The sequence below is a fragment of the Excalfactoria chinensis genome, chromosome 2, assembly GCF_039878825.1.
Source record: "Excalfactoria chinensis isolate bCotChi1 chromosome 2, bCotChi1.hap2, whole genome shotgun sequence".
Lineage (NCBI taxonomy): Eukaryota > Metazoa > Chordata > Aves > Galliformes > Phasianidae > Excalfactoria > Excalfactoria chinensis.
In genome coordinates this window covers 71,249,839-71,274,385 of record NC_092826.1, presented here as the reverse complement: position 1 = coordinate 71,274,385, position 24,547 = coordinate 71,249,839, and the positions used below count along the sequence as shown (strand labels likewise).

Genomic DNA, 24,547 nt, shown 5'->3' with positions numbered 1-24,547 from the left:
TTCAAATTTGCATTTGGCTACTTCCAATACACATTTACCAGTTGTCTTCTTCTGTTTCTTCCTCTAAACTCTTGCAAAATTTTAAGATCACTTTTTACACTGCAGGCGATCAAAACCTAAGCTGTTTACAATTGTTGAACTGCAGTGAAGTCTGCCTTTCTCCTAGTTAAATGATTGGTCATCATCATTGGTTGACGTCAAACTGAATGTTCTCACATTTATGTATGTAAAATTGTAAGCCAGAATAATCTTGTTAGAAAGTCTTTGTGTGACCACTTGTCACAGAGTTATTTCCAGTTCTATCTGTGTTCATGAGGGGGCCAGTAGACCCACAGTCCCACTGCCCCCCTTTTCCCCCCACTACCCCTCCAAAAATAAAAAGGGGTGTGTGTGGGGGGGTGGGTCGATGGTTTATGGGCTGGTTTGGCCTGGTTCTGTGAATAATGGAGCAGGGGACCCACAAACCCATGCCCTGGGAAAGGGGAAAGGGAAAAATATGGGCCTAAAAACAGAACAGTGGCAATGATCTGAGGAAGAAAGCTAATTACTAAATATTACATCAGGATGGAAGATAACACCATATAATACAATATAATTGGAACTGGGGCTAATGAATCAAATAAAATTAGAGAGAGAGCCTGATACCAAAAGCCTTGCTCTGAACTGAAGGCAAAATGGCTAGGGGATGCCCTGACAGGATGAGCAAGTGGAAAAGAGACAGTCTTGTTCAGCAACTGCCAGCTATGATACCACTAACAGGAAGCTCATTTTTGTGTACATTGATCTGACACAACAGCTGGAGCCCTATAAGTACTCAGAATTCATTTGACAATTTATTTGAAAATCTTCTGGAATGAAACTGCATAGCAAAACCTACTCCTTTTGCCGACTGGCTCAAGGCCAGTAAGGATCTTGTAATCTGGATTCAGACGTTGCATGAGCCCTTGTAGAACATAATGGACTAGTAGCTATAGGTGCATCCACTGGGAAATACATTAAGCTATTTGAACGAGGAGATTCATAAACAATAGTACAGATCACAATGCTCCAGGGAAAAACAAAGCTTCCTGGCAGTACACAATATGTAAAATCTGGTCAAGCAATAAGAAGGCTCATTAAAAATATTGTAGAAAAGCGTGTTTTTTTGGTGCCTTACAAATGCAGACACACAAACCTTTTAAAAACAACCTTTAATAAAATGTGTTTGGTTTTAGGTTTTACAAATTTTTCATTACACTCTGTGCTCTATTTGATAATTCCAAACTTTTGGAAAGGCAAAGGGAAAGCCATATCTTTGATCAAATACATTAAAGCAGTTGAAGTACAGAAAATGTCTTAGTTTTTCTGCAAATTCAGGAAGAAATGGATCCCTATGTCTGGTCCCTTTCATTTTGAGTGGAAGTTTTTGGCAAGCTGACTGACTGACACAGAAGTGTACATCAGCATATATATTTCTTAACTTGTATTAGTATTTTATAACAAATTGAGGAAATATAAAATCTTTACATTACCTCCTACAGAATTGAAGGGACTCTAATAATTGTGTAAAATATTTTCAAAAACTACAAAGCATCATTTCATTTCTAATTTAAAATCATTATTTAATACAGCAGGGTAAAAGCCTTGTGTTTTAAAACGTACCATTTTTACCAGAAAATATTAACCCTGGAACAAGTATTGTTGGTTACATTTGTCTTTCCTTACGAAGAATTAGTGTGCCACAACTTTAACATTGCCTTTTCACTGTGTAGCTGAAAGCCATTGCAAAAGAATGGTAGCTGTATGTTAGTAATAATGAATCAAAGCACTGACGATCTAAAATCAGCCCATACTTTACATTATATATTTAAACAGCCTATCTTTCTGGCCTGTAGATAGGAGTTCATGCATATGGACTAAGTTACGCTAGATATGTCCTTAGTCAATAAACTCTTCAAAAAAAACTGATTAAAACCTGAAAAAGAAATTATACATATATCTCTTTATATGAATTTACTGTATTTTTTCTGTACTTGCTCAAAATTTTCTTTCAAAGAAATTACTAGAGGAGGTGCTAAAGTACCAAAAAGACTACGAAGAAGATTATGAAACTTTTCTGCATAAATGTATCAGCGTGATGATTGCAGTTCTGAAATAGAAGTGAATACATGGTAATAATAATCTCTGAAATAAGATGCATGGCTGAAAAATTCTGTTTGCAAAACACAGCGGTATGTGTCAGAAGTAGGCAAGGGGTTGCGAATCCATCAGAATCATGAACTGAATCTTCAGATGCATTTTGCTTTTGAACTACTTATTACATCTTGTACAATTCTAATTTATTTTCCTTTATCACCACAAGTTTCTTTTTTTTACAGAGTCTTAGTTATACATGAACTAGCTACATAATGTAATCTGGCAGACAATGCACTGCATGGGAAGGTCTTTTCAATAATCAGCATCACTCAGTTCTTGTCAGTTTCAGCACTGATAGATCCATTTGGCTGGTAGTTGAAAGTATTAATTTCATAGTCATACATTGACTTCAGTAATCTGTTAATAAATGTTCGTCTGCTGATTAAACATTTGTATCAAGCTTGATGTACATAAGAATTTTCTGTATACTTTTGCTTTGTTAATTCTCTCTGGTCTTGCTTAGGATGAGTAGATGAGACATGTTTTGCTTTGTTTAGGATGAATACATTTTGATTGCATCAAGATTATCATACTTGGCAAATGCTTTCACTGACATGTTTTGTACATCAGATGCTAATGACTACAGTCCGGGTAGTGTGTAGTAAATCTGTCGTTTTATGTCTCAAGCCCAATTTTACTAGGCAGTGACTTCCCAATTCCCTGTCTGTAGATTTACTTCTTTTATACGTCTAACTCTGTCCTCTAGAATAAGGAGGAATTTAATTATGATTCATGAAGAAAAGAGTTTTTATAAAGCTTGATTGTTGAAGCCTTGTTGTTTTATAGCAACATATAAAAACAATATGAAACTATGTATATGCAAGATTTGTTTTACCTCTTTAAAAAATGTCATTTTATGACATAGAATCACAGAATCACAGAATCACAGAATTATAGGGGTTGGAAGGGACCAATAGAGATCATCGAGTCCAACCCCCCTGCCAAAGCAGGCTCCCTACACCACGTCGCACAGGTAGGCGTCCAGGCGGGTCTTGAATATCTCCAGAGAAGGAGACTCCACCACCTCCCTGGGCAGCCTGTTCCAGTGCTCCGTCACCCTCACTGTAAAGAAGTTCTTGCGCACATTCGTGCGGAACTTCCTATGCTGAAGTTTCAGCCCATTTCCCCTAGTCCTGTCCCCACGCACTACTGAAAACAGACCAGCCTCACCACTATAGCTCCCACACTTCAGGTATTTATAAACCTGGATCAAGTCCCCTCTCAGCCTTCTTTTCTCAAGGCTAAACAGACCCAGTTCCCTAAGTCTCTCCTCATAGGGGAGATGGTCCAGGCCCTTCACCATCTTTGTGGCCCATCACAAAATGGCTTGGGCTGGAAGAGACCTTAAGGATCATCAAGTTCTAACCCCTCTTCCACAGGCAGGGTTGCCAGACACTAGGTCAAATACTTGATTAGAATCTTAAATAACAGGTGAACTTTGTTAAAAATAAAAATAAATAAATCTAGAAATAAATCTTGGTCATGTAAAACATAGACCTGTCTCTCTTTTCGCTCAAAACCAGAGGTGAGCTGTTCTGCATAACCCATACTTTGTATGATTCAATATATAAACTTAGCTGCCTTATTGATGTCTGTGTTTTCAAGCAGATCAAAGCATTAGAGGCAGGAGCTGAACTAGTCCTTGTAGTGGGCTGAAATCCTGGGGTAGGGCAGTGCTGCCAATGATGGCTTCCCAGCTAGACCTCCCACATGAGTTACTGGCACAACCTCCCTCTTGCTTATGAATAAAATGTGAACAGTAATTCAGTGTGGACTTTTTAAGCATAATGGCATATACATAAGTTAGATTTTTAGTTATTTGCAGAATGAAAGGAAGGTAGCAAGATTTTCTTTAGATAAGAATGCTGTTAGGACTATATTTCAGGTTACTGTAAAATTCTGGCAACACAGTTCATGGGGAATGTACAACTTAGGATTTGCTATTAAAATTGGATATAGGTTATATTTGCATTATATTCACATGGCATAGTTGTGGTGCTAACAAGTATTTTGCTTCTCCCACAATCTTAAAGCCAGAGAACTATTTCAGTTAATTGTTTTAATAAATTCTCATTTAACAAGAATTCATGAAACTTGATAACACGTTTTTATAGACTTCAAATATAAAAGGAATCTAGGAAAGGTAAAAGTATGTTTACATCAAATCTGGTTAAATATTTATGGAAAATATATGTTAAGTATAGTGAGCTTTAATGTCAACTACATGCCACAACTTTACTTCTAACTGTAGTATATGGAATGTAGCAGTGCTTTTTATTTCGCTTCTTAGGTATCATATATGAGAATTTCTGTGTACAATTCTCATACATATCAAAATCAAACAAAAACATTTTGAAGTAGTCTGAAATCATTTTCATCCCATATGGTTTCTGATGCTTGAGGCAGTAATGGTTTGGAGAGTTAAGCGAGTTCTTATTTGTTTACTGAGTGGAGAAATGGAAGTAGGACTGAGCAATTTTAAGGGATGCTCTTCAGAGCTACCTTAATTTTAATGTTCTTCATGAATCTAAACTCAAACGAGAGTACAGTCCAGGCCGTGCTGATACCAGGAATAAAAAAAGAACTACCACTACCAACAAACAATAAACCTTATTACTTTGGATAAACAAATAGCATCTGGCCAAATATTTACTTCTTTTTCTGTCAGCCTATTATGTTTGTCCTCCCTTCCTTTACTAAGGAAAGCAATTCTTACTGTTCCAGAGAACATTACAAGCTAGAAAAGTAATTCAAATTTATCAATAAAAATAGATTAATAAATGCAGTGAATAATCTGCTTGTTGAGTTGCTGTGTATACTGTCATATTTCTTTTTTGAAGAGATTCAGACAAAGAAATTGTTTTTCTGAGGGTAAAACACAGCATTATAGTTTGCCTGAAGGCTAACTGAAATGGGAAGTAAATTGTTCTACAAATCTTTAAGTTGTTTCTGCACTGTAATGACAGATAAGCCATATAGTTTATTGAAAGAAAGATGAAGATCTCTTACGTGTATTTGAACAGTGTTTCAATTAGCATTGATTAAAGCCTTATGTTCTCGTATGACTATTCTTTACAGTAAAAGGAAAATAGCATTAATTTCATGAGCCATGTGAATGCATCTGAGTGAACACTAACATTAAAACTAAAAACCAAATCAGACTCTTCAGAATTATGATCTGTAAGCCACCAAACCACCACTTAAAGCAACATAGAACATCCTAAAGACTCTTTGAAATTCCTTCTTTATAGAAGCTGCTGGAAGCCTCTGATGCTGGGAGTGTGGGAACAATCTGTTCAACACCGGCAGGTTTTATGAAACAGTTTTGATAGAGAACAGTAACTGATCCTCAGCACTTTTAGTGCCCAGTTAGATTTTAGGAAATGGCACAGACTCATAGATTGTGGTACTGAATCATGAATTCACAGCATACTCATCCCACAAACCTTTTGTGGTGAATGTCCTATCAGGATGTAGTTCATGCCTGAGGAAATGTTCTGTTATGCCACTGATTCATTCCTGTACTATCCATTTGCAGCTTACAGTTATTTAGTGCTTAGAAAGAACATTTCTGATTTCCACCTCTGGTGTAAATTTATTTATTTTTTTATCTAACATTCACATTCCTGAATCCTAACCCTTTCCATATTGAATTTAGATAATATTGCTTGTAATTATCAAGTGGCTCACTTCAGTGTGACGTACTTTCAAGATCTCTATGTAAAGCAATGGTTGATTTCTCATTTCTGACCTCTTAATGCAGCAGTTTTAATTTTCAACTGTTTTAATAGTATATATATATATTTTTTTTTCCAAAACATTTCAATTCTACAAATACTGATAGGTAACTGAGTGATTCCAGATACTTATTTTGCTTGAGGGCTCAGAATTTCAGAATGTTTGAAGCTGGTATCAGTAACATGATTTTCAGAAGCAGATGGCTGACACTTGGGGTGTGATTATAAAGCAAAGTGTAGTGTCGTGTGGATATGTTTGAACTAGCTTAACTATTTGGAAGTCTCTAATTAGTTCACCCTATCATATGGGATATAACACTTCCAGTTGCTGAAGTGTCTTGATTATGTAACACTTTCTTTATGGCCTCGTTCTTGTCTTTTTTGGAGTGCATTAGTCAGAGATAAAGTGTCAAAAGACAGCATTTCTTAGTTGTTTTTTTGTTGTTGTTGTTTGTTTGTTTTTTTAACAATAAGTAAATTCCAAAATGAATCTCATCACTACAATTTTATGAACCAAATAAAGCAACTAGCAATGTGAAAATGTCACTTGACATCATCTGTATGCATGAAACTGCAGTAGAATTCAATGCCGTGCATTTACATCAAAATTAGTGAGAATGGCTTTTGTATGCATATCAGAGAATCTACTGTGCATTTTAATTGAATCAACGACTGAGCAGAAATTGTCTCATTGCATCAGTTGCCATTTTCTGGTTTGCATGGTAAGTTTTACCTTTTCACTTATTTTACTGGGCATTTCTTTCTTCCCTTGACACTTACTTTATTTTAGTTCATTTCATTTCATTTCATTTCATTTCATTTGTAACCTGTATTTTAATTTCCTAGTAAACCTCTCTTTCTCTTTGGATTATTATTTTGTATACTTGTCTATCTTTTTCTCACTGTTTATGTGTATTACTAGTATTATTTTTTAATTCTTATAGACCAGTGGTACAAAAGCAATTGTCTACCATAAGGTTTAAGAACCGTTGAGCAATAAATTAGAGAAATTTTTAATAAGATCATCTGTTTTCTAACTAGTGCCTTAAGTTATTTTAGCAATGACATGCATTCCCTTTACAGTCGAAACTTATGTAGATTTGTAGGTTTCTTCAATTCAGTGGTCAATGTCTTTTTCTGCCATAATGCACATGTAATCATAGGATCACAGAATCTCTGAATTCACTTTAGAACTTGCCTTTCTGCATGCTAATTGAGGTACATCTGCAGTCATACTAGATTGTTTAAACCCAGTAAATGGTAACAGTGTGTTAGCTTTGTTATTTAGAATATTCTTATCTTGCGCGTCAGTGTTTCACTATTGCATTCACTGCTGTAGAATGCTTTAAAAAGATAGTAGAATTTCTAGAGTTTCAGGAGAAATTAACTTTTTGCCAGTTTTTTTCTGTGCTGGAGGTTGACGTGTGATGTAGACTCTGCAGATGGTTGATAGGGTCATAAATGAGACATCTTTGGAGGGGTTTATTGTATGTTCATACCTTCTATTGAAAGCCTATGGTTTCAGCATCCCTGCTGTGTTACAACACTAATATTATTGTAGAAAATGTCTTTAAGCCATCTCACTGGCCTAGTTTCAGATGGAAATTGAGTTTTACATAATTGCATTGTGCCTGTTTATGAATTTTTTTTCTCCTTGTACAACCTTTGTGTCCCACTGGGAACTTTGTACCTGTCATAAAACTTAAGCCAAAATGATACTGGCGGGTAAGAAAATTATCATCCAAAAAATTTATTTTCCATTGACTTACCTGACATAAAAACACTAAAAGTTGTTTTGGATGCCTTTTATAGTCACTATTTGCTATTTCATTTATGTACCCATTATGTTCATTTTCCTTTACTTTGGATATCAAGGGAAAATTGTGTGCAAAGGGGCAATACTGGTAAGCAATAATGGTAAGGTATTAAGAATTTATTACATTTTTCTGTGGAAAAAAATATGTGTTGATTCAAAGGTAGTAAGACAGCTGATAAAATTTCAGGGAAATAAATTGTTAATACACCATACAAAGTTTTTCGAGATGAAAACTGTTCCTGTGCTTATGCCTTTCATGGAAAATTGATGAAGATTAATATATTTTAATTACAGAGAAGATAAACCTTAAAAAATGCTGTAAAAATCCTAGAAGTAAACTTCAGAGTTCATTTCTACGATACATGATGACCAGCAAAAAGAGCTGTAAAAAAGCCAAAAAGCAAATCCTGAATTAGTTCATTTGGATTTTGAGCTGAAGTATCCTATGGAAGATACAGTTTCCATTTGGGTTCTTTAGGGAACCTAAATATATTCAGAGGTTTATTTGTCAGCCTTCTTTATAAAGTATTACCCCATTTTCATAGACATGCATTAAGCACATAACAGTTCTCTAGTTTGGCTAAAATGTGTTCAAGCTGTTTATTGTTTGTTTGGTTGTTTGTTTGTTTTTCCACTCAGAACATTATCAGCTGTATGTTCCTGAATCGGCTCAGGTTGGATCAGCAGTTGGCAAAATCAAGGCAAATGATGCAGACACTGGCTCAAATGCTGACATGAAGTACACAATTATAAATGGTGATGGTGCTGGGGTGTTTTCCATATCCACTGACAAAGAAACGCGGGAAGGAATTATTTCCCTGAAGAAGGTAAGCAGACATTGAAAGTTCCCAGTGTGTGTCATTAAAAATGCAATGACGGATGCCAAATAATCAGGTGCTCTAATTAATTTTTTTTTTTTTTTACTATGTCACCCTGTTAAACAACTAACTTCAACCGTGTAAACTTATCCATGCTGCTCTCTAGAATCCCTTAAGCCTTTTCAGAGAAAGCAGGGAGAAAAAAAAAAATTCAAGGACAGAAGCATTTATGTCTTTCATGGGGTTGTGTTTGGTTGTTTGTTTTGAGTAGTCATAACTAATGTTTGTAAGTGAATTGTTTATTAATATAATTTTACTTTGATGATGTTTTACTCATTAAATTTCCTTAGAAAAGAAGAAATGTGGAATATTTGGTTTTAAGTTGTACAGAAATTCATGGAATTTGATATGGAAAGCTTATCTATGGAAATGAATGTATACTTAAGTGTTCATATACCTTTATTACTTGTATTTCTTCCTACTTGTATTTCTTCCTAGCTGACTATCTACTGTGCCAAGTATTGTGCATTGTGTAAATCAAAAAGACTCAAAACTTAACTGGCCTAACCATCACACAGTTACCGTATATATTTCAGTGGTGTAGTTAATATGTTGGAGGGAAGGGAAGCCAGAGGGACCTGGACAGGCTGGAGAAGTGGGCCTATGAGAATAGTGAGGTTCAGTGAGGCAAAGTGCAAGGTGTTGCACTTGGACTGGAGCAGTCCCAGGTATTTATATAGATGGGTTTATATATATATTTATATAGGAAAACAAACAAAAAAGAAACAAAACCAACCTTCTGTTGATAAACAGCACAGATTAATTGAGACAGTAGATGAGCAAACTTCTTAGCACAGTGTTGGACAAGCTGTAAATGTAAAATAAATGTCGATTTTAATACAGTGTTTTAAGCAGTATTCCAACAAAATAAAATTCTGTACATTCAAATTGCAAACAGATTTCAGTTAATGAGTATTTTATCAAATATACAATGAAAAATACTTGTGAGTGATTCAAATATGTGGAATCTGGCTTTCTTTGCTCAAAAAGTTCCTTACTTCTCAGGAGAGAACAAGTAAAACCAATTAGTACTAATTAGGACCACTGGTAATAATATTCCTTAGCACAGTGTATATATTTTCTCCAAGATATCTCAAAATGTTGAAAGTAGTGTTGTTGTTTTTTCTTTACCTCTGTAAATCGCTGTCCAGGAGTGTAGACTTTTTGCTTTTTTTGTTGTTTTCTTTTTCTGTTTTTTCTTCTTCTTCTGTCTCCAGTATGTGATTTCTTTTTGGAGAAGTTGTGGAAAGAAGATTAAAGAAAATTAAGAGAAAAATTTGGTTTGGCTATAGTTTTAAAACCCTAGGCTCCTTGAAATGTCATTTTTTTCTGATTATCTAACATACTCTTGTACATCTAAATAAAAGACATTAATATTGTTCAACTGAATAACTGCATAAGAGAAAACAAGGCTTTTTAGTCTGTATTATGCCTCATGTTTTTTGAGAGAAATTAATGTTCTTGTACAAATTAATCCAAATACTGTCAGTATAATTTTTTCCCAAACCTCCTATGTAAAATTTGCCATCCTATTTTGAGCTTGTTTAATCTTAGAGTGCATATGCTACAAAGCAGCGCAAATCGTGATTTAATATTTGACCTGTTCATAGCAGCAACAGAATACAGATAAATGAATGTCATCTAAATTAAAATTAGAGAATTGTATAGATTAAATAAATTGTATTTACTAGATATATTTCTGTATGAATTGACCTGTTAGGAGTAGTATTTTTAGCTCTTCTTTTTTTTTATCTCAAACAATTTGTCACACAATGGTAAATCTCCATGCCTTTAATATTTTTATTTGTACACTCAAGAATGGGAGATGAGAAACAAAAAATGTTTCATAGTATTATTTTTAAGAGAATTAAATTGCTTTTCTTCAACACAAAGAGGAGTAATCAAAGAAATATATATAAATCCTGGCCAGCTATATTTCTTATACATCACACAATTTACTGTAGATTTTATCTACAACATATAGAGACACTGACAAATCACACATTGAGTTCCTCATAATTCTTGGCTTAAGTATTACTTTTCAACTCTTTAAGGTGATAGGAAGTAAGAATTTATCATTGATCGAAGGCTTGAACACATCCATTGATTTCTGTTCAGTCAAGCTGTAGGTCCACACAGAACAATATTGATTTTAATGGAATTTTGTCATGCCAGAATTTCTACCTGTGGGGATTCCAGTTAGATCGTTGACCTTGTGGAATGTGTGCTAAAACATGGTGCAGGAGATGAAAGAGAAGAACATACATTTACTTTGTGTAATATTTTGAGATCTATTTTTCTACTGAGATCTAAATTTCTATAGTAAAATAGTATTACGTGAGTGTGCAAATTATTGTTATGCTGTGTTCTGAGACTGTTTGAAATTTACTGGTTATATGTGTCTGTACAAAGTATCTATCTGCTCTGCTCAGCATGGCAGTATATATTAACTACCTGTCCTTCTTTATAAAGTGACTGAAGGAAGAAAGTTGTAACCCAGTAAAGTCTTTAGGTATTTATTATCAAATGTGGGCACTTTTCCTCAACATTTAAATGCACTCATAGGAGTGCCCTTAAAGTTTAACAGTGTGAAGCTTTGAAGTGTATTCAGTGACTGCCTGAAATGACATATTTTCTTGAGACTGATGAATGACCACTTGGCATTCTTTATAGCCTCTTGAGTCTAACTCATTCCTGGAAAGTTGCTGAACTTCATGTAATTGCAGACAGATACTGATAAAAGTTCAAAAAACTACAACAGGGATTGTTCTTGATGCTTGTACATTTAAATAGCTTTGGTCCAAAGTGCCTTGTTTTATGGCTGCTCTCTCAGGCTCTTCTCCTTTCAGCCTTGTCCTCATCATTCCGTTTAGTCCCTACAGTCAGTATAGTACAAGTATAGTTCTTCATTTACACATACATCCTGCTCTGCAGAATCTAAAAAGATGTTGATCTTTCAGGTTATAAACTATTGTATGTATAGTTTTTTCAACATGTCACATAATACAGTTTTTGCTATTTATTACTGTTTTTGAGTTCAATATCTGAAGATGTTTAATGCATCTAAATGGGGAATGTATTTTTATAGATATTTTAGTAATAAACACCAGCAAACAATATATGGAAAAGGTAACTTCTCACAGTAAGGTTGTGATTTACTGTCCATGAAAAGTAGTAAATTATTTTAGTGACACAAAAGAAAACAATCCAAAATAACTGTGGTCCTCACAGTCACACCCATTACATAACTACATAACACTGGAAGAGCCATGGCCTATTCGGTGAGCTCAGGCTGGTTCTATCTGCAGTAAAAGGCTGCACAACTTAGTGTTTTGCACAAAAACAGAAGACTGTCACGCTCCTGATTTTAATGGTAATTTCAATGTCACTGAAACAAAATATTGTCCATAAAGCTTATTATTTAACAACACGCAACTGAATCTGTATAAATTCATTTTCATGATCTGCAAGGCCATCATTTTTTTCTTAGTAAGCCTAAAATATTTCAGAGGATTAAAAGAAATATAAAAGAAGGGAGATAGATAAAATTTTGACATGTAAATACCTAACTAGAAATACTACTCCTAAAAAAAGAAGTACTGCATGATACAGGAGTCAAAACAAGTTCTTTCTAGTAGAGATGTAGAATTACTTGTGGGAATCTATTGATTTTAATACCTTAATTAATAATTTTAATAAAATTAATTAATGATTTTAGTAATAAAGGTAAGACTAAAGAGGCAGTAGTGCTTCCAATGGATGGTGCAGACAGGGATTTGCTTCTGTCGGGTTTTATTTGGACATTAGGCATTTAGAAGGCAAGTCTACAGCTGCAGACTTTCTTTCCATTTATGGCTGTTTAATCCATGTGCAGTGAAGCAGTACATAGTAGGACAGGCTGAGAAGTAGGCTTTCAGGCTGCTGCTGGAATAGAATTTAAAAGGAAATAGTCTAGACTATAGGTATATGCCATACATTTGCCTCTCTTTAGGAAAGCATGCATGCTTGTGTTTAGACTATCTTTACATATTTATATTTCTGTGTTGTATTATAACAGAATGTTTTCATGCAATTAGTTGCTTTTCAGTTGGAGGTTTAAGAGAAGACGTGCCCAAAATAATTCTAAATCCCCATCACTGTCGATTAAACGTGTTAAATAAAGGTATGAAATTAATTTTATGTGGATACTTTTTAAACATCTAGCAGTGATCACTAAAATTTGAAGAGTGATAAAATCCAGAGCCTACATTATCACAGAAGAAGAATCTGATGCTCAGTTGCAACCCTGAGTTCTCCCAAAATTAGTACCCTGAACAAAATTCTATTGGAGAGAAAACCTGAGTCATCCTACTCCGTGTATAACCTTCTACTTACAGAGTATGTCAGTGAATGTCAAAATACCACAGAATGTTGTCCCTTCACAGTAACTTGCTACCAAACTAAACTGAAAAGATATTATTAGTTACAAGGCTAAACTGAAGAGCAGAATGGTAATGAGAAATACCCTCTTTTTTTTTCTTTTTTTCTTTTTTTTTTCTGCCAACAGCCACTGAACTATGAAAAAAAGAAATCCTATACACTTAATATAGAAGGAGCAAATACTCATCTTGATTTCCGCTTTTCGCACTTGGGACCATTCAAGGATGTAACAATGCTGAAGATCATAGTTGGCGATGTGGATGAACCTCCGCTCTTCACTATGCCTTCCTATGTCATGGAAGTTTATGAAAATGCAAAGATTGGGACAGCTGTTGGCACTGTAACGGCACAAGATCCTGACACTGCCAACAGTTTAGTGAGGTATAGTAAGTTCAAGTTGTATTGGGTTGAATTTCACCTGCTGAATGTTTAATGAGATCCAGGATATATGAAATAGTTTATTTTAGTACACACAAGGAAAAAGTATGTTGGAATCATAGTGTTACAGTCTGCCTACCTGGATTTGATTTAATAATGCATACTCAACCTTTTGTTGTGTTACATGAAATCACCATTTAGCCATCAATCTGAGCAATAATGTACATGTAATTCATATGTCAGCAGCACTTCTCCAAGCAAACCACTACGCAAGACCAATGCATATTAACACATCATGTAAGATTATGCACTTCTCTGTTCTTCTGCCAGTGAATCTTGTACCACCAGTTATAAATCAGTTCATGATCATAATGCTGGTTTTCCTGTCATTCATGCAGACACTGTGATGGTCCTCTGCACTCCTCCCACATTTGATGTGCCAGGTGCTTGTGCAAGACAGGAGCTGTATTAGGTGCTCCTTTCCAAGCAGTCACACAATGTAATTGCTGCAAAATTGTATTTCTAGAGGAAGCCACTATTTTCTTATATATTTTTTAGTAGCATAATGAAAAACATTGAATAATACAGCCTACTGACATTGCTAAACATATGTCAGGCTATCTCTAATTGCAAGATATGGTGCAAGTAAAAGTGCTGAGAAGTAAACTCTTACAATATTAGATGTATCATTTGAAAACTAAAGAAACATGTAACATATTGGAAGGCAAGACTTTGATAGCCTCTTAATGAAATTCATTCTTACAAAAAAAAATTGTCTCATCAGGGAAAAAGAAAAAATTCTGTGTTGTTGCCCTGGTTGAAATAATTCATAAAGCAACAGAACTGGGTTGGAAATAAGTCATGATCTGAACTAAGGAACTGAAATCAAACTGGAAATACCCCCACAGCAAGCTTGAAAAAGCATTGATGCCAAAAATATGCATATGGATGATAATCTGGCTTCTTCTAAATTTAAGAGCATCTGGATTTAACCTTGACTGCCCTGGAACTAAGGCTCGAATTCATTACTGGTTTAGAAGAAGGTTTTAGTTATGTGTTTTCCCCTTTAGCAGGATCTGATAATGTATTTTCCTCACTCTATTTGCAGGATGTGTTACTTTCTAAACTTACATACAATGTGATTGTCTTGTGGAACAATGCAGGAGTATTTGTCTTGAAGGTGGTACTAGGCTTAAAATGTTTCAGGAAAAAAAAAAAAAATTTGTGAATATGTATTTGGGGTTGTTCCTTTTTATAACAACATGGTATAGCCTTTGTGGAAATCGTATGAGAATATACTTGGAAAACAGTATTTCAGAAGCTAATTGGACTCCTGACTGAGCTGAAATCTGCTGGATATGTGCGATAGTTTTTGTTAGGATGAAACAGTTTTTGCAGAACAATGAAATAATCAGGTTTTTATGGTTCTCTTGTGTGAATTGTTTGAAGATTCAAAATGTTTAGTGTCAGAAAATCAATATATACAATTTCTTAGTGGCAAGTTATTGCCTTTCAAAAATCAGCACTCTATTATTTTTGTCCAAATCACAAATTAGAAAATACCACTAAAAACAGCTCCTAAGTGCCTGTGGTTTTTAATAGTATAATTCTGAACCAGCAGCTAACACTGCCAGTCTAGCAGTTGCAGTAGATTGGAAGTAGAAAGGACAAGTGCAGATTTGACTAGTTCTACCATAATTCAGCCATCTGTGGCCATTGAATTTTTTGTCTAGAAAACTGCAAGACAATAATGGAGACAGGAAAGCTGCAGCAGTTTGCATAATGTCTGGGAAAGGCAGAAACAGATTTTTCTTTGTTGAAACAGGAAGTAATTTGTAGGAAGAGGGACTGGAATTTCCAAATATTTTACTTTTGGTGTTGGCCTTTTTTTTTCCCAAACAGAAATCTGTAACCAATGATTGAGGTCAGAATATGAAATATCCATATTATTCAAATAAATCAGTTGATTATTTTTTTTCCTGTTTTCTGCCTATTTTTGTGCATTTCCTTCCATTTATTTCTGTTGAATTGGGTATCAAATGCTAGCAGAATATACTGAATTGTTTGCTTCTGAAAGGAATCAGGCTCTCAGTTACAATTTAGAGGGGTTCTGCCAGACCTTAGCAGCTCAAGTATCCGTAACATGTAATGTGTCACCAGCCCTGGGCCAGGCAAAGTGGCTTGGCTGAATTAGTGCTTGGCCAGAGGTAGGTCCTGAAGGAGGGCCCTTAGGAGGTGATTTTTCTCAGAAGTCTGTGTGCAGTGTCCTTATATCCTGTGCCAGTTTGCAAGAGTCTCCTTCACTGTTCAGCTAAGCCCCAGTTATTCTGAAAGACCATGTTTTTTTCCCATATGCATGAACAGTTCCAAGTTCATTGCTTCTGAACCAAGTCATCTCAGAGGGCACTGATTTGGTGCCAATCTATGTACCACTGTTTAAGTTTTTCAATCCTATCAAAAGAGCCTCTGTAAGAAAAAAACTGTTGCTATTGGTTTATTTTATTCAGACACTGTCTGATTGGCAATTTGACAGTTTTAAAGGATTTTTCTTTTATGGTTAATTTTGGCATAAATATAAATGCATGCTTAATGAAACTTTTTTGAAGTGCTATATTTTGAAATACAAGATTATTATTATATTGAAATATCAAAAGTAAACATAGCCATAGACAACACAAGAAAGACAGATAAAGGAACTTCATCATATATTAATTTTAACTATTTGTGAGTTGTTTGGAAAATAACCAAGTGCTTAAAAATTTGTCTTCTAAATGAAGAGAAAATATTCTAAATTGTAATTTATTTCAAGAGATTACAGGCTCCTTACATTTGTGTCAAGTAGTCTACTTCCATATCAAAATATTTTATTGCTTTTCAAAATCAGGGCTATGTCTTATAAAATATCTTATGTGCAAGCAAGTCTTGAAAATTGCCAATACAGCGTGAAAGAATGGATAAAGATTGAATTCACTTACTGTCGTTTTATTTTAAGATATCATTTATTTTAAATCTCTCCACACTTACCTAGATATCATCTTTTTTTTCTTCCTGAACCCATACACAGAAGAATTCTGTGGAGATTAGAGGTGAAAAAGCTTTTAATTGGCAAGATGCATATGTGTAATGGGAGCAGCCCTAGGCTGCTGATACTGCCTTAGGGCTGCAGTTGTGCCTGTTGAAACCCTGCCATCTTCCTATAGGTGATATTTAGATAGTGAACCACAGTGCATGCTCACAACATTCCTTGGAGCTTTCTGATTGCATCTGCTCTATTTTCAGTGGAGTGCTTTTCAGAAAGATAACATTGCTGCCATTCCCCAAGCCCCTTCCAAGTTAATGGGTCAGAAAAGAGCAAAGGTATGGTTTCAAGACCACAAAACTTTATTGAACTCTGATCTAACAGTGAAAATAATTGTATGACGTGGGCAAATTCTCTCATTTTAACTCTATCCCAGGCTGATACTATCTTAAAAGGTGCTGAGTATCTTCTTTAACATTGATTACATCCTAGTAAGTGTAGTATGAGAGAAAAAAAAAAATCATACTATTACAGAAGCACCATACTAGGTCTTGTTATATTAATACATTGAAATTCAAATCATTTTCATGTTAGACCCTGGCCACTCTGTAATCTTACCTTGTTATAATGAATTTTATTAGCTGGGACTGAAATTGTGTAGCTATAGGAAATTGGAGTGATCTTACTGACTTCCTAATGTCACTCTAAAATTAACTTTCTACTTGTCACTACTGCAATAAGCAGGAAAAAGAAAAAAAAAGAAAAAGAAGTTACATAAAGTTACACATGGCTTTCTTTTTGTTGAAAACTATTTCTTCAGTTCAAGGGAGTGCAGAATGAGCCAGCTGATGATGAAACAATGAAACAATAAAAACAAAGTATTAAACAAAAATTGTCCATACAAAGTTAGGAAAGGTCTTTTTATTTTTTTGTGAATGTCAGACTGTTCGTTTTGTGGTGAGAGTAGAAGAAAGGCATAAAGATGTTGCAGAGGATTCTGTTTATATTGTATTTTTCTGATGTGAAGTTTATATTTACTGGAGGTAGAATAAAACATGAAATTCTGATTCAGCCATTTACACAAATTTTGATTATACAATATTGGCACGTTTAGTGGAGGGAGATGCCCTCTCAGCCATATGATTGGACCGGGGACACTGAAAATGAAAATTATATTTTCCAATTTATTTTCTTCTTGTCCTATGTGATCAGTATCATTTTCTATGCCACTCCTTTAACTGTCACTAGGAAGACAATATAAAACCTATCTCCTGCTGGAAAATATAGGGATACTCTTCATCTTTTTGTATTCATGTGTCTTGCTTGTTTTTTTGGATATCCTGTAAGTTGAATAAGGCCAGTTTTCTATTTTATATCCTGTGCATAGGACACTTTGTTAGCTATACTTAAGGCAGTTTGCTGTGATTGGTGTAATTGTGTACAGAGATCATGCCTCCCTCTCAAGCCCAAAGGGGAAGCATCTCCCCAGATCTTACCATCCCTGAGCTTGTGAAGGGAGGCACCTCTTTGCTCAAGCCCTCAAAGCATGATGCTGTCATAACCCTGTGATCAACACCTACAGAGACACTATAGTATCTTTCCAGAGCATGTGAATGCCTTGCAGCTAGCAGAGAGGAGCTGTGACCTCCTCCATCTTGCCTCCTTCTTCACTCATTTGCTTTTTTTATTCCTTTAGTATTATTCTTCCTCAAGAACAACTGTAAATCAGAATAGAAAAAGAACATCCTTCTTTGAACAGCTAAAGCCAGAGCAGATTTTCTTCTCCAATTTCTTCTCTGATTCTCTATCTGTCTTCATGGGGAGCAATCATTTAAAAACCTTTCTTTATTGTGTTGAGGTTGGAGATCTGTTGCTGACTTTTTCCCTGAGGCCTCAATTTATTTTTGATTCTTGTCAAGCTACACATCCCAGGCTTCCACTTTCCCATGAAATGGCGCTGCTGCCATACCTAAAACAAATCTGCCTAACAAAAAAATCCACCTCTCTGTTCATGAGTTGGTGAGCTGTTCTGACAGCTGTTCTCTCTGGGAAGAATCCAGTTCAGGATGGTGGTCAACATCTTACAGCAACCAGAGACACCTCTATCTCTTATTTAAATCTTTGATAGAAATACTGGCAGTACATCCTTGTACTGTGGCTGTGAGAGACTGATTTTTCATTCCAAGACATCATTTTTTGTTGTTTCTTTGTTTTAAGAATAATTTCTACTGGCTTCAAAGTACCTACAATATTTAAAATTCTTCTATGGTTTTAGGAGTTGGCGCAGGGGGTAGAAGTGCCGCTTCGCTACACAAGGGGCTCGAAACCTGGGAGTTGGACTCGATGATCTCTAAGGTCCCTTCCAACTCGCACGATACTATGATGATGATGATATATATTTGAATAATCTCTGTAATGAAGAAGTCTTTTGGTAGGGCCATTCACCTCCCATAAATACATATAAATCTGTTGATGTTGTTTTTATTTGGTTTGCTTTTCAGCATGATTCAGAAAAAAATACGTAAGTAGAATTCCATTATTTAGCTGGTAAACCTTGGGGAACAAAAAGTGATTTTCATATAACACTGAATGCACTTTATTTCTTGGCAACATTGGAGTCTGAATGTTAATCCCTCCGAATAAAAATAAACTGTGATGTAACGGTGCTACCATCAACATGTCCATTAAAAACACAGTTGGACAGTTGAAATCCTCTGAAGAAATTCATGAAGTCAGGAAAAGAAGAAATACTTTTATCTTGATTTGACTTCTGAATTATGCCTCTGAGAGTGTAGGATGTTCTTAGCCTACATTTACTGGCAGAATTAGCTAGGAAAGATGATCAGTAGTTTTAGCACATGTAGACAGAAATTGTCAGATAGAAAAGCTGGGACTACAGAAATGTCTCATATCCTTCAAGTGAACAGCATTCCTGGTTTCCAGTGTCCAAGGTGAGCAGTTTGCCAGCAGTGCTCAGGCAATGGGAACAGGAGCAGCAGCAGGGAGCCAACTTCTGCATGAAATGCAAACAAGCAGCAGCTGCCACTCAAAGGCTTGGCTGGGAGGGAGGCAGCAATTTGCAGCTCCCCCGCACCTCCTGGGACCTGCTACCTCACCTTCCTGGGACGAGGAGAAGGAAGGCTCTGTCACATCTGGCAAGCACAGATTTCGATGCAAGAGGTGAGCTGGGAGTGTTGGGCAGGAGATGTCAAGGTACTACTGATCAGCTGGCAGCCAGCACCAGAGTTAACTCAGTGGGAACAGCATATCCTGCAAGAACTCCGAGAGGAGCAGTGTTCTCTTCAAAGTAATGCTATACTTATCTGAAAGAAGTGAAGAAATGGTAAACAGAGAGATCATCTTCTCCAAGTTCTCTTCAAATGTATTTCATTTTCACCACAGGAAAGCACAAATGAAGGTGCTGCAGAACTCTGGAACATCTGATGTCTCCTTTACCAGACATGCTGCAGGGAGAAAATTGGTTACCTGCTGTTTTGGCAGTGTGACTACTGTGTCACACTTCCCAATTGCTTTTCTCTCCTGGAGAAGTTTGTTTGAACTATGGGAAAATAGACTGTCCAAGGAAGGGAGGCAGTGTGGTATGAGACAAGTGTGGCAACAGGCTGCCTTCCCACCACCTCATTTGTCTTCAGTGCTCACTGGCATTGCTGCTGCCAGGACAGAGATGGAAGATGGAAGATGAAGGGCATGCACCAGAGTTAAGGCCCATTATGGGATGTTTCCTGCAGCTCTCCAGCTGGCCAAATGCAGGAAGCTGCAGTCAATCAATTGCCTTGCCTTTCTTCCTTATATACCTCCTGTGCACTGTATAGGTGTTCCTCACACACTTTTTTCCCTAGTTTTTTGTTGTTTATTTATTTGTTTGTTTTGTTTTTAAATTCTCTGTCTGGCCATCTTTTTTCTGAGAGATTATTCACTAACATTTTTTAACCGACCCAACAGACTTCCTTTTAAAAGTATTTGATTCCTAATAGCATTTAGATGACAAGACTGATCAATTTGGCCAGTATTCCCACTACCTTTTGTTAGCAGTTCTTTGTAACCAGTTTCTGTTGTTATTTGAGAGCTGACTATTAGATATATCTTGATATACAAGCCCAAAGAGATGTTATGAACTGCAAATCCAAACTTGCCTGAAATGTGGTTTTGGAAGAACTAAGAGTTTTGAAGACAGGGTAGAAATTTCTGAAGGAGTTCTTTTTTGCTCCTGTTATATTTAGTAATAAATAATAGTAGCATAATGAAGGAATGTCTTATAGGTTTCTTTAATGACAAAAACAAAACAGACAAACAAAAAAAAAAAAAAGTCAAATGCTCAAAATGCTATTTAAAATGTCAAATTCAAGACTTAACTATAAAAACAAAACAAAACAAAACAAAAACTGGAAAAAGAGAGACTGGGATTTTAACAGACAATACCACTTACTAATCAATTGCTAAACTGATTTTAATGTTATTTCAAAGCTGAATAATTTAGCTAGATTATGAAAATACTTATGAGCTTTAACTTCAGAAACCCTTCTAAAAGGTTCAGTTAGTAAACTCCTTTAGCATCTTTTAAAACCTTCATGCTCAGGCATTCTCTGTGCTATTAGAAGCCAACTACTTTCAAATGCAAACATATGTCAAGAGCGCCTAGGGCCCATCTTGCGTATAGCTTTCTCTTTATTTCCTAATTCATGCAAGCACTTTGGGTTTATTTATTTATTTATTTTTAAATCCTCACTGAACCTCTGCTTCACTAAAATCCAGGAAAAGAGATAGGAAGTCATAGGAGCTGGGGGGTTGGTGAGATGTAGGAGTGAGGAGGCTGGTAAAGCCTTTCCATTTAGTGACTCCACCTGAAGAAAAAGATGATACATGTTGAATTTCTCAGTGCCTGTAGTTTTGATATTTAGTTTTCTTCAGACACTCTTTGGGAACTGTGAGTAATAGGTTTCCTGTGTTCATAATCCTTCTAAATGCAATTTCTTAAAGAGTGTTTTATGTTGCTGATCTCGAAGTAAACAGTTTACTGTGAGTTGTTTACCTGAGCATGTCTTTGTTATTAAGTCTCTTTATTGACATGGGCCATGCAAATCAGATGTGCTGAGTTCTTGGTTATGTTAATTCACACAACATTGTCATGAATAAATGTCTTTAAGAAATATCTGCAGTGAGTACTATAAATTCATATTTTAAATGAATGCAGTCTAAATGAGTAAGAATAAGTAGTCACTTGCACAGTCATGAAGAAAATTTACTTTTGACATAACTTTGAAATTCTAAACTTGCACAACAGCTCTTTGCAACCTAGAAAAAACCATCATCACCATACCAGCTACTAGGAAGAAAATTAACTCTACCCCAGCCAAAATCAGAGCATAGAAAACTTAGTCTCTAGTATTTTATAAAGCCCTAAAATGTTAAGTGCTTTTTAAATACAATGAAACTTGTTCTAAATGTCCTCCTACATGTGACAAGTATGAGTGGCTCTATGAAGTGTAGTCATCCTACAAAACATTTTTAGGGTATCTGAGTGTAGAGCTTAATATTCATCATTCCTTGGCTCTTTAAGAATGTCGTTTGTAACTTATTTCACACAGACATTCATGAACGATGGTAGCCCTGGAAGTGCAAATGGCTGCTTTAGAAGTGATACAGAAAGCAGTATTTAGGAAGAATGTGAATTAATGGCAGAGAACTTAACTTCATAATAAGAAAGCCTTAGACAGGGCCACTGTTTTATTTATACATGATCAAGAAAAATTCAGTTGAGCTCTGGATGTTTTAATATGCTGTAACTATATGAAAAAGTTAGAATGTAGGGAGAAAGTGCTTCTGTGGATAAATTAGTATCATTTTTTATTTTTCTATTGTCACTGGAAATGAAAGTGTTACTGAATGAATCACCTCAGGATTGTTTTATTTCTATGAATGACATAGAAAGTGCAGTTTAAATTATTCATCCAATACTGAGCTTTCAGCTTCTATAGAATACATTTAAGTAAGTGATTTAGAAAAAAACTGTTCATATTTCAGGAACCAAGACAATGTTTTGTTATATGTCTATGAAAATGATGTATTAGGGTGTCACAATTCATAGCAGAATTGAGCTTCAGTTCTTCTACATAAGCTTCATATTTGATAGAGATACTTGTTCTTTTTGGTTCTCTTGCTTCTTCATAGAGAGATAAAGTAATAATCTGTTATGATTATGAAACAGACATTCACAAAAGCAGCAGTGTATTCCTATTGTTTTTTTTTTGTTTTTTTTTTTTTTCCTCATTAACCCCAATTTGAAATTATGTCTATTTTTAAGCTTCTGTCTGCAAGTAGTACTACTTTTTATGGTTATTAGCACAATATTGACTTGCAGAGTAGTCACTCTCTCTGATGTTAGTAATAAGTAAACATTGTCAACAGCAGTCAATGTTTACAGAGGCAAGATTTATGTTTTATATATATAAATATATATAAATAGGTTTTTTTGTTTGTTTGTTTTTTGTTTTTTTTTTTAAAAATTAAGAATACATATTCCATAATAATATTTCAGTGAGATTTTGTTTTGTTTTGTTTTCCAGTAAATAATTCATGTAATTTTCAGGAGACCTAAGAGCCAAGAAAAAGGCTGGAGCCAGAGAGAAGGAATTATATTTTGTCATTACACACCTGACAGAGCTGTGACAGTAGAGGGTCTTGCTAAGGTCTCCAGGAAGATTATTTGGGGGATGGTTATTCTTTCTATCTTTCCTCTGTCACTGTTCCACTTCCTTTTGCAAAAGAGGTGTGTGTATGCACGTGCTGTCCATTTTGTCCTGCACAACTTGACTTCATTATTTCTCCCTTAGCAATAGCACAGTTAACATGGTCCAAAAATTTGTCAGGTTGCCTCCATTGCCAAATATGAAGTATAAGGCCTGGAGGCACTGATCCAGTTGAAGCATGCATCTTCTGGATAGACTTCAAGTCTTAACATAGCTCTGTGCCAAGCATGGCAGCTGTACGTACTTTCAGAGTTTGATTCCACTCTGTCTACAAAGTTCCTTTGTAGTTAGGAAAGGGTAGGAATATCTGCCTGCATGGGAAGCAAAACTTTTCCACTGATACTGGATCAATCTTTCAAAACATTTCTGTTACAAGTAACTGCTTGGAGAACCTGCCGATCCTGCTCACAGCTGATCAGCTCTGCACAGCTTTCTTTTTAGTAGACTAAGACCAGCGGAAACGCTGGTAAAAAAATCAATTGTTCTGAAACTCAAAAGTGAATTCTGATTCCCAGCCATATGGGTAGCTTGAACCGATACTGCTAGATAAAATTACACTAAGAGGATAACCATGGAGGTCTTTTTCTTGCTTTGCAGTGCGTCCACAGTGGATTCCAGTATTCCTTGAAAGCAACACACATTTGCTTGGATATCAGTAACATTTAGTTTGTTGTAATCAGTGACTGTCCATAATTTATTTTTAATTTATCTATTGAGTTTACTAAGCACTTCGGCTTTCTAAAGTGTGTCTGCAACAAGCTCTGTGGTTCAGAAATTTGTAATTCATCATTTATTATTATTGTTATTATTCTTTTCTATCAGTGTTGCTTGCTTTGTTTTGTTGTTTTTGTTGTTGTTTCATACAACTTAGGATACGATGATTAAATAATGTTTTCTGGAAGAATGCTTCCTGACTTGAATTCTTTAAAAGTGATTCCCCCATCTCCTACAAATTCAAGATCTTTCCAGTTTACTTCTATTATGGAGACCTTTTAGTCATTTTCTGCTTGAAGCATCTTCTACTGCCACCTTCCACATCTTAAGTCTCATCACTGAGCTCTTTTGAAGTATTTTATAGCAAGGTGTTCCCAAATGTTAGTAGTTGATGCGTCACATGGGTTCTGACTTAGTTTGGATAGGAGACAGTAAGTTAAATTTTTATTCCAGAGAAACATAAAGATTTGTTGTTGCTCAAAAAACTCCCATGTTCACATGGGGGATGTTTCACTCTTCAGGATGTTGAGAGGAAGGATGCAAAGAGTCAAAAAGGAGGGATTTTCTAGTCTGGTTTGGTCATCTCAGATTTCCAGTACCTAGTTGACATACTTTTAATTCTTGAAAATACAGGAAACATGAAA

General features: G+C 35.5%; 1 protein-coding gene across 9 annotated transcripts in view; it reads left to right on the top strand.

Annotated features, from left to right (window-relative positions):
* Window positions 1-24,547, top strand: part of CDH18 (cadherin 18) — a 458,142-nt gene that overhangs the window by 392,670 nt on the left and 40,925 nt on the right. For all 9 annotated transcript variants that reach the window (XM_072327840.1, XM_072327841.1, XM_072327833.1 and 6 more), the window contains exons 7-8: window positions 8,368-8,555; window positions 13,153-13,406. In XM_072327840.1, coding sequence (XP_072183941.1) covers window positions 8,368-8,555; window positions 13,153-13,406 — 442 coding nt within the window. The remainder of the gene's footprint in view (window positions 1-8,367; window positions 8,556-13,152; window positions 13,407-24,547) is intronic.